The sequence below is a fragment of the Theropithecus gelada genome, chromosome 19 (assembly GCF_003255815.1).
Source record: "Theropithecus gelada isolate Dixy chromosome 19, Tgel_1.0, whole genome shotgun sequence".
Taxonomy (NCBI): Eukaryota; Metazoa; Chordata; class Mammalia; order Primates; family Cercopithecidae; genus Theropithecus; species Theropithecus gelada.
This window is the reverse complement of record NC_037687.1, coordinates 44061307-44072814: the sequence shown is the minus strand read 5'-3', so window position 1 is coordinate 44072814 and position 11508 is coordinate 44061307. Positions and strand designations below refer to the sequence as shown.

At 47.7% G+C, this 11508-nt stretch overlaps 1 protein-coding gene across 1 annotated transcript in view; it reads left to right on the top strand.

The window, feature by feature from the left end:
* The first annotated feature begins 14 nt into the window (after nt 1-14).
* Nucleotides 15-11508, top strand: part of KIRREL2 (kirre like nephrin family adhesion molecule 2) — a 49939-nt gene continuing 38445 nt past the window's right edge. The window contains exon 1 of the mRNA XM_025365934.1: nt 15-29. Coding sequence (XP_025221719.1) covers nt 15-29 — 15 coding nt within the window. The remainder of the gene's footprint in view (nt 30-11508) is intronic.

Genomic DNA, 11508 nt, shown 5'->3' with positions numbered 1-11508 from the left:
ATGGCTTCGACAGGATGGCAGTAGACAGGGTGAGAAGCTGGGTTCTAAGCCCCCACACACTCACCATTGGGAGACCACAACAGCTAGAGCTGAGGGAGATATGTATTGGGAGAGGAGAGAGGCCTGAGGCAAAACAGTCTTTTGGGATTAGCTTGTGAGGGACCTTGATTATTCTTTTTTTTTTTTTTTTTTTTTTTGAGACGAAGTCTCGCTCTGTCGCCCAGGCTGGAGTGCAGTGGCCGGATCTCAGCTCACTGCAAGCTCCGCCTCCCAGGTTCACGCCATTCTCCTGTCTCAGCCTCCCAAGTAGCTGGGACTACAGGCGCCCGCCACCTCGCCCAGCTAATTTTTTGTATTTTTTAGTAGAGACGGGGTTTCACTGTGTTAGCCAGCATGGTCTCGATCTCCTGACCTCGTGATCCGCCCATCTTGGCCTCCCAAAGTGCTGGGATTACAGGCTTGAGCCACCGCGCCCGGCCTACCTTGATTATTCTTTAGGAAAGGCTGCTGTTGGCCCGGCCTGGTGGCTCATGCCTGTAATCCCAGCACATTGGGAGGCCAAGGTGGGTGGATCACCTGAGGTCGGGAGTTTGAGACCAACCTGGCCAACAGGGTGAAACCCCATCTCTACTAAAAATACAAAAATTAGCCAGGCGTGGTGGCAGGCTCCTGTAATCCCAGCTACTCGGGAGGCTGAGGCAGGAGAATCGCTTGAACCTGGGAGGCGGAGGAACCTAGTGGGCTGAGATCGCACCACTGTACTCCAGCCTGGGCAACAGAGCTAGACTCCATCTCAAAAAACAAAAAACAAAAAACAACAACAAAAAAGAAATGAACTAAGAGTGATGTGTCACTCATCCCTCTGACGCTTTCCCATGAGTGAGTGTCCCTCTCCCCGTCCCGCCCTCACTGATGGTTCCCAGGAAGGCTCCTATCCCAGCGGCACTCTCCAGTGCTCAAGAATAAAGAAAAAAACTCCTTATATATTCTGCCACCCCCAATATCAGTGTCTCACCAGGGCTGCCCACTGAGATCACCTGGGGAGCCTCTTTCTTGTCACTTTTTTTTTTTTTTGAGACGGAGTCTCGCTCTGTCACCCTGGCTGGAGTGCAGTGGCGCGATCTCGGCTCACTGCAAGCTCCGCCTCCCGGGTTCCTGCCATTCTCCTGCCTCAGCCTCCTGAGTAGCTGGGACTACAGACGCCCGCCACTGCGCCCAGCTAATTTTTTGTATTTTTAGTAGAGACGGGGTTTCACCGTGGTCTCGATCTCCTGACCTTGTGATCCGCCCACCTCAGCCTCCCAAAGTCCTGGGATTACAGGCGTGAGCCACCGCGCCCGGCCTCTTGTTACTTTTTAAATGATTATGCAAAAAAATAATTTTTTCCCTTTGGTGTACAGTTCAATGAATTTTAGCACGTGTATAGATTCCTTCAAACACTGCCCTCATTTGTAATCAGGATAAGAACAGTTCCATCATTCCCACAACTTTTTTACAGTCCTACCCTCACCCCATCCCTAACCCCTGACAACCACTTATCTCTTTCCATTGCCATAGTTTAGTCTTTTCGAGAATGTCAAATATATGGAATCACACAGTGCAGAGGCTAAAGCAACTCTATTTTTTTCTTTAAGAGACAGTGTTTTGCTCTGTCACCCAGGCTAGAATGCAGTGGCATGATCATGGCTCGCTGTAACCTTGAACTCCTGGGCTCGAGTGAGCCTCCTGCCTCAGCCTCCTGAGTAGTAGAGACTACAGGCACCCACCACCATGGCTGGCTAGTTTTTAAATTTTTGTAGAGACGGGGTCTCCCTCTGTTGCCCAGGCTGGTCTTTTACTCCTGACCCCAAGAGGCAATCCTCCTGCCTCAGCCTCCCAAAGTGTTGGGGTTACAGGCATGAGGCACTATGCCCCACAAGCAGCCCCATTTTGGATGCTAATCCATCTTACTGGCTTCTGTACCCTCAGTTCTGGGACAGCCTCCGAGATTTCCAGTTCATCTGCTGACCCCTGTGTAAAAGCAGGTACTTACTGGAATCCTGCCCTCAGGTCAAAGCAATCTTGATGTTATTTTACTTTTCAATTGTCCTCCACATCCCCTCTGAAGCAGATATGCCCTTTCCCGCTTGTCTACAAGCCCTGCGCCTCAGGGGTAATGATAGGGACCCACCATCCGATCTTGTTACGGCAAGAGAGGCTTCTTGGATCTCCTGCAAGAAAGAATTCAGGGCGAGTCCACAGTGCAAAGCAAAAGCAAGTTTGTTAAGAAAGTTTATTAAGAAAGGCGGTGGCTCATGCCTGTAATTCCAGCCCTTTGGGAGGCAGAGACAGGCGGATCCCCTGGTGGTTCAAATGTTCACCCAGGTGAAGAGCCGCGGCCCCTACAATCGGGCACCTTAGCCTCTCTAACTGGGGTTCCCCCTCCCTCTTTGGCTTTTCACTGTCCCTGGAACACACCCAGATTCCTGCTGTTGCATTTCCACTGTTCCTTTTCCCTGAAAACTCCACCCTTCCTTCTTTCCCTAATTAACTCCCACCTGCCCTCAGGTGTCAGGGTTTAAGACACCCCCTCAAGGAGGTCTGCCCTGAGCAGCCCCTCCCAGATGAGGGGGAGTTTTACCCTTTCACATTTTAACACCAGCCTTGTAGCTCTTGTCATGTTTATTCATCTGTGAGTGAAGACTCAGTTTCTCTCCCCACACCCCTGGCTAGACTGTGAGCACCATGAGGTCGGGGGGTCACATTTGGTTTTGTCATTAATTTATCCCTACTGCTTAGCACAGGACTTATTTTTGTTGAATGGGTAACTAATTTATGGATTTCTTTGGCATTTGCTGGACAAGGGACTTGTAGATTGCATCACATCAATTCAAGAAGATGCTGGATAAGACCCACCTTTTTTTTTTTTTTTTTTTTTTTGAGACAGGGTCTCACTCTTTCGTCCAGGCCCAGGCTGGAGTGCAAGATGTCGGCTCACTGTAACCTCGGCCTCCCACATTCAAGCATTCTCCTGCCTCAGGCTCCTGAGTAGCTGTGATTACAGTCGCAGGTGGCGCACGCCACCACGCCCAGCTAATTTATATATACACAAATATATATATATAATTATATATTTTAGTAGAGACGGGGGTTTCACATTGTTGGCCAGGCTGGTCTCAAACTTCTGACCTTGTGATGCGCCCGCCTCAGCCTCCCAAAGTGCTGGGATTACAGGTGTGAGCCACCGCGCCCAAATTGGTTTTTTTTTTTTTTTTTTTGAGACAGAGTCTTGCTCCATCACCAGGCTGGAATGAATGCACGGCGCGATCTCGGCTCACTGCAACCTCCGCCTCCCGGTTTCAAGCAATTCTCCGCCTCAGCCTCCCAAGTAGCTGGGACTACAGGCGCGCGCCGCCACGCTCAGCTAAGTTTTTGTATTTTTTTTTAGTAGAGACGAGGTTTCACCATGTTGGCCAGGCTGTCTCGAACTCCTGAGCTCGGGCAATCCGCCCGCCTTGGCCGTCCAAAGTGCTGGGATTACAGGCGTGAGCCACCACGCCCGGCCTGGAGGTTTTTGTTTTTAAAGCAGCTTTTAGAGCCAGGCCGGCAATCTTTAATATGCAAATGCCGGCCGTTAGAAACTGGGTCCACCCAAACATGGCATTCCCCAGGCCTTCTTGCCCTTGCCCCACATATTCCTGGCAACATGGCCGCCCCCACATATCCCCATGTGTGTAGAACATCATGGGGCATATTAAAAACTAGGGTGAGAGGGCCAGCTTTTTTCGTTGGCTACATGAATACCATGCCTGGTCAAACCAATCCCCTGAGCCCTGTGCAAATCAGACACCGCCTCCCCCAGCCTCTATATATACCTGGCTGGTTTCCACCCCACTTGGGGTCTCCTCTTTGGGCTTTGGAGCCCCTCATCCGTCTGTCTCTGTATGGAAGAGCTTCTTCCTTCTGCCCTCTCCCTTCTTTCAGGCCTATTAAACTCTCGGCTCCTTAAAACTACTCCAGGTGTGTCCGTGTCATTTTATCTAATTGAACTCCAGAGGAAGAACCTGGTGTTTCTCCATTCATCGGAGCTGTATCAGAATGATCCAGCACAGAGAGACAAAGAGTTGGACATATGAAAGGGGGGCATACATCAGGTATTTATGAAAGTCTCAAACTTACAAATTAGCCTGGGCGTGGTGGCTCACGCATGTAATCCTAGCACTTTGGGACACTGAGGCTGGTGGATAACGTGAGGTCATCAGTTTGAGATCAGCCTGGCCAACATGGTGAAATCCCGTCTCTACTAAAAATACAAAAATTGGCTGGGCGTGATGGCGCATGCCTGTAATTCCAACTACTCAGGAGGTTGAGGCAGGAGAATCACTTGAACCGGGGAGGTGGAGGTTGCAGTGAGCCGAGATGGCACTACTGCACTCTACAGCCTGGGTGACAGAGTGAGACTCCGTCTCCAAAAAAAAAAAAAAAAAAAAAAAGGTAGAAATTAGAAAGAATAGAAGAGAGGCAATCTTGGAAAAAATAATGGCTGATAATTTTCCAGACTGATGAAAAATACAAATTCACAAAGAAGCAAAGATATCCTAAGCTAGATAAAACAAAAGAGGCCAGGTGTGGTAGCTCACACCTATAATCCCAACACTTTGGGAAGCCGAGGCGGGCGGATCAGGAGGTCAGGAGTTCGAGACCAGTCTGGTCAATATGGTGAAAACCCGCCTCTACTAAAAACACAAAAATTAGCCAGGCGTGGTGGCACGTGCCTGTAATCCTAGCTACCCGGGAGGCTGAGGCAGAAGAATCGCTTGAACCCGGGAGGCAGAGGTTGCAGTGATCTAAGATCGCCCATTGCACTCCAGCCTGGGTAACAGAGTGAGACTCCATCTCAAAACAAACAAACAAACAAACACTAAAGAAATCCATGCCTAAACACATCATACTGAAATGGCAGAACATTGAAGATACCGAGGTCTATTACTTATCTTTGCATCCTCCAGCATGTATCCTGGACTAGATGCTCCACCAATTCTATCGAATCAAGAGGGTGGGTATCCCAAGTTGAGACCACAAGGGCAAGGAGGTAGAAACAAATATGGCAAATATGGCTAGAGGAAGGAAAAGCATTTTTCTCACCTATCTGAAGCACACAACCTGGATTGGGGGAAAGTGAAGTTGAAAATGAGAGTGTGGGAGAGGGAGAGACTAGGTGAGGAGACTTTTATTTTTATTTTTAGAGACAGGGTCCTGTTCTGTCACCCAGGCTGGAGTACAGTGGTGTGACTGATTATAGCTCACTGCAGCCTTGAACTACTGGGCTCAACGGATCCTTCTGCCTCGGTCTTCCGAGTAGCTGGGACTACAGGAGTGTGCCACCACAGCTGGGTAATTTTTGTATTTTTTGTAGAGATGGGGTCTCTGCGTGTTGCCGGGGCTGATCTGGAACTCCTGGTCTCAAGTGGTCCTCCCGTCTCAGCCTCCCAAAGTGCTTGGATTACAGACATGAACCACCCACACCTGGTCACTGGGGAACCCTGAGTGCCCAGCAAAACAGGTAGAACACAAAGGGCTGCTCGACAGTAGCCATGGAAGGTTCTGGAATAAAGTTCCCAGCTGGTCCTTCTGTGGGCGATCATCCATTTTGTGGTAAGAAGCAAAGGGGCTCTAACACTGGCACAGAGGTGGGAGAGTCCACCTCTTATTCGCTCTGATTGGGTCACCAGGTGACCCCATACCAATCACTGGGGTTGAAGAATAAGGTATTCCGGCCAGCTCCGGTGCTGTACCTGTTTCTGGAGCCTCGAGAGTGCTCAGCCAATGCACAAAACCTACCTGGGGCGCGGTGGCTCACGCCTGCAGTCCCAGCACTTTGGGAGGCCGAGGAGGGTGGATCACCTGAGATCAGGAGTTTGAGACCAGCCTGGCCAACATGGCGAAACCCCTTCTCTACCAAAAATACAAAAATTAGCTGGGCATGGTGGCGGGCACCTGTAATCCCAGCTACTTGGGAGGCTGAGGCATGAGAATCGCTTGAACCGGGGAGGCGGAGGTTGCAGTGAGCTGAGATCGCATAACTGCACTCCAGCAGCAACACAGGTGCACTCTGTCTCTAATTAATTAATTAATTAAAAACAAAACGAAACAAAAAACTGGACTCATGCGTGACTCTGATGGTTCCAGGAGGTGATACATATACAGAACATAGAATGTGGGCTGGCATGTGTGAGCAGCTCATAAATGCTGTCTGTCACTGCTGCTGCAGCAATTCAGTAGCTTCCTGCCACCCACAGGATAAAGCACAAACCCATAAGATGACCTTTGTGGTTTATCTTTGACCATCCCACAAGCCTTAATTCCTACCACTCCCTGACTTCGGGGTTATTCTCCAGCAACAATTTTAGGGAAATCCCTTCCCACACTGTGTTCTGGAGTCTTCTTTGCCTCAACCCCCTGCACAGCTTCTTATCCCTTAATCCTGAAGTTTGGTGACAGCTTAGGTGCAGAGGACACCCCAGCCAGTTTGAATCTTCAGCACAGACCCCTCCCCTGAGCTTTGGAACGCAATGTACACACACACACACCACACAGGCTCATTCAGAATCCCCTCATGGATTGGTTCCTCTCCAATGGGACACTACCGCACCCTGGTGGGAGCTTGGGAAATTTGCATAATTGTTTTTGGCTGCAGCATTGATTGGAGGGTATTATAGGCGTCTAGAGGTAGGGACCAGGAATGCTGGAGGCTGAAATCTGCATCCAGAACAATTTGTAAATGTCTTTACAGGCACTTCTGTGGGTAAAAAAAGTTTATAGTTATCTGAAATTATTAATTAATATAACACATCTACACATACATACAAAATTTTGGTATGGTTTAAAATATATTGACGTCTTCTGAAATGAAACTATGATGTAAATTCATTTTTATTTATTTATTTATTTTGGAGACAAAATCTCGCTGTGTTGCTCAGGCTGGCGTGCAGTGATGCCATCTCAACTCACTAGAACCTCTGCCTCCCGGGTTCAAGTGATTCTCCTGCCTCAGCCTCCCGCCTGTGCCACCACGCCCAGCTAATTTTTTGTATTTTTAATACAGATGGGGTTTCACCATGTTGGCCAGGCTGGTCTCGAATTCCTGACCTCAAATGATCCTCCTGCCTTGGCCTCCCAAAGTCCTGGGATTACAGGCATGAGCCACTGTGCCTGGCTTCTAATTAATGTAAAGAAAGTGAAGAGTGTGTACTTTTTTGTTCAGAATGGTACCAACGTTTGTACATCATATCAGAAAAATCGTAATTCCAACCACAATGCCACCTATGAGATGTAATGTAAAATTCTGAATGAAGTATAGCACACATAAAGAAATGTGCCCTGGCCGGGTGCGGTGGCTCACACCTGTAATCCCAGCACTTTGGGAGGCTGAGGCAGGCGGATCACGAGGTCAGGAGATCGAGACCATCCTGGCTAACACGGTGAAACCCCGTCTCTACTAAAAATACAAAAAATTAGCCAGGCGAGGTGGCGGGCGCCTGTAGTCCCAGCTACTCCGGAGGCTGAGACAGGAGAATGGCATGAACCCAGGAGGCAGAGCTTGCAGTGAGCCGAGGTCGTGCCACTGCACTCCAGCCTGGGCAACAGAACAAGACTCCGTCTCAAAAAAAAAAAAAAAAAGAAAAGAAAAAAGAAACGTGCCCATATCATGTATTCAGTATGAATTTTCAGAGAGTGGCCAGAAAGTAAATTTGACGCAAGTGACACTTGATAACTAACACCCAAGTCAAGAAAACAACTTCGTAATCCCAGCACTTTGGAAGGCCAAGTCAGGAGGATCACTTGGGCCCAGGCATTCGAGACCAGCCTGGACAACATAGTGAAACTCTGTCTCTACAAAGAAAAAAAATAGCCATGCGTGGTGGTGCACACTTGTAGTCCCAGCTACACAGGAGGCTGAGGTGGGAGGATCACTTCAGCCCAAGAGTTGGAGGCTGCAGTGAGCCATCATCGCACCACTGCACTCCAGCCTGGGAGACAGAGCAAGACACCGTATCAAAAAAAAAAAAAAAAAAAAGAAAAGAAAACAACATTATGAGCATTCTCACCCCAAGCCTTCCTGGTGTCAGTTTCAATAACCATTCCCCTCTCTCCCAAAGGTAACCAGACTCTTTGTTTGTTTGTTGAGACAGGGTCTGGCTCTGTTGCCCAGGCTGGAGTGCAGTGGTGTGATTATGGCTCACTGCAGCCTTGAATTCCTGGGCTCAAGCAATCCTCCCGCCTCAGCCTCCTGAGTAGTTGAGACTACAGTCACAAACCACCACGTGCAACTGATTTTTGCATTATTTTGTAGAAATGGGGTTTCACCATTTTGCCCAGTCTGCTCTCAAACTCCTGGTCTCAAGCAATCTACATATCTTGGCCTCCCAAAGTGCTGGGATTATAGGCATGAGCCTCCACACCTGGCTCAGGTTATGCACTTTTATAGTCAGTAGTATTAGTAACATGTGGTTGTATCCTTCTCCATAATTTTTTTTTTTTTTTTTGAGACAGAGTCTCACTCTGTTGCCCAGGCTGGGGTGCAGTGGCATGGGTTCGGCTCACTGCAGCCTCTGCCTCCTGGGTTCAAGCGATTCTCCCACTTCAGCCTCCCCAGTAGCTGGGATTATAGGCATGCGCCACCACGCCCAGCTAATTTTTATATTTTTAGTAGAGACGGGGTTTTGCCATGTTGATCAGGCTGGTCTTGAACTTCTGACCTCAGGTGATCTGCCCACCTCGGCCTTCCAAAGTGCTGGGATTACAGACATGAGCCACCATGCCCAGCCTTTTCTTTTTTTTTTTTTTTTGAGACAGAATTTATCTCTGTCACCTAGGCTGGAGTTCAGTGGCATGATCTCGGCTCACTGCAACCCCCGTCTCCTCGGTTCAAGCAATTTTTGAACCTCGGCCTCCCAAGTAGGTGGAACTACATGTGTGTGCCACCACACCCAGATAATTTTTGTATTTTTATTCTTTTTTATTTTATTTTTGAGACAGAGTCCACAGCCCAGGTTGGAGTGCAGTGGCGTCACTTCAGCTCACTGCATCCTCTGCATCCTGGTTCAAGAGATTCTCTTGCCTCAGCCTCCCGAGTAGCTGGGATTACAGGCGTGCACCACCACACCCAACTAATTTCTGTATTTTTAGTAGAGATGGGGTTTCGCCATGTTGGCCAGGCTGGTCTTGAACTCCTGACCACTTTGGGAGGACAAGGCAGGCGGATCACAAGGTCAGGAGTTTGAGACCAGCCTGACCAACATGGTGAAACCCCGTCTCTACTAAAAATACAAAAAGTTAGCTATGCGTGGTGGTGGGCGCCTGTAGTCCCAGCTACTCGGGAGGCTGAGGCAGGAGAATCACTTGAAACAAGGAGGCAGAGAATGCAGTGAGCTGAGATCGCACCACTGCACTACCAGCCTGGGCGACAGAGTGAGACTCTGTCTCAAAAAAATAATAATAAAATAAAATAAAAAATGTAGGTTTTTTTCTTTGAAGAGGAAAATATACAATTACATGTTGTTGGCTGTGGATTTATTTGAAAAAAAAAGAAAAAATATATGATTAGAAAATTCTACTTTCGGAATGAAGTCACCTTTTAATTATAGGGAAATCATTTAGATCTTAATGTATTTGTGTATTCCAGAGCTGTGGTGTAAAAACTTATTTTAGTCTGTGCTGATAAAAAATAACATTGTCATTCAACAGTTGGGGTGTATTTGTAAAAAACAAAACCAAAGAAAAATAAATATATTGACAAAAACGTGAACTAGAAAGTTTTGATAATATGGTTAATCAAGTAGAAGTGGTGGAACCCCATCTCTACTAAAAATACAAAAAACTAGCTGAGCCTGGTGGCAGGCGCCTGCAATCCCAGCTACTTGGGAGGCTGAGGCAAGAGAATTACTTGAACCTGGGAGGTGGTGGTTGCAGTGAGCTGAGATCATGCCATTGCACTCCTGGGTGACAAAGCGAGACAAGAAAGGAAGGGAAGAGAAAGTAAGGGGAGGGGAGGGAAGGGAAGAGAAGGAAGGGGAGGGAAGGGGAAAGAGAGAGAGAGAGACGGAGAGGGGAGACAGAGAGACAGGAAAGAAAAGAAAAGGAAGGGAGGGAGGAATCCTCTTACTGGGCTTCTATTATGAAGCCTGTTTTTAAAATCACTTTTATTGAGACAGCATTTATGTATAATAAAAATTCACCCATCTTAAGTGTACAGTTCCATGAGTTTTGACGAATCTGTGCGTCCGTGCAACCACCACCACAATCGTGATATAGAACATTTCCATCACCTCAGAAAGTTCTCCCATGCCTTTTTGCAGTCAACCCTCCTCTCATGGCCCCAGGAAACCTCTGCTCTGCTCTCTGCCACCATAGATTAGTTTCACCTATTTTAGAATTTCTATAAACGAAAACATACAGTATGTATTCTTTTCCTCTAGCTTCTTTTGATTGTCTGTTTATTTTAATGCTTATAGAGCAAACTTATGTTTACATGTGTCATAGTTTATGTCTCCTGTGTTAGATAACTGTGGGAAATAATAAAATAATAGGTAGGATACATGGGTTCATAAATTCTACTTATTATTAGCTATTTTAGATGTCATGGAATACAAAATGAACAGAGTTTTTAATATGTCTTTTCCCGCTTCTGTAAACTTTACTTCATGAAGCACATAGGGACCCTCAGAATAGCATTTTATTTTTTATTTTTATTTTATTTTTATTTTTTGAGACAGAATCTCGCTCTGTCACCCAGGCTGGAGTGCAGTGGTATGATCTTGGCTCACTGTAACCTCCACCTCGTGGGTTCAAGCGATTCTCATGCCTCGGCCTCCCAAGTAGCTAGGACTACAGGCATGTACCACTATTCCTAGCTAATTTTTTATATTGTTAGTAGAAATGGAGTTTCACCATGTTGGCCAGGCTGGTCTCAAACTCCTGACCTCAGGTGATCCACCTGCCTCGGCCTTCCAAAGTGCTCGGATTATAGGTGTGAGCCACCGCACCTGGCAGCATTTAATTTTTGAGATGCCGTTTACAATCTGCCCTATCCTTTTGGAGAAGTTTAGTTTCTAAAGCCAACCCCAGGATACACCTTGTTTCTAGTCTGGTACCAGCTGAACCATCTTCTGTCACTCAACCCCGTCCATGTCCTCTCCTGACAAAGCCGAGTCCCTTTGGGTTTTATGGAGCTCACCTAACCAGCTCGGCCCAGGCTGTAATGAGAAGGACCAGTGGAGTGTAAATTCCTGCAGGTGCAGGACAAGGGGGTTGAGAGGGCTCTCACACCAGATGTCCCCTCAGCTCGAAGGGCAGAGAATCAGGTTCCAGAGTGTCCAAGTCTCCCGCCACCCGGTCATAGATTCCTCTTGGATCCTGATATGCATCTTCAGGCCAGCGGAGGTCCCAGGGGCTCTGACAGGCAAAAAGTGGAGTTAGAACCATGGAGAGATGCCCTGTAGGTCTTCATTGAAGATCTGGGGGATACAC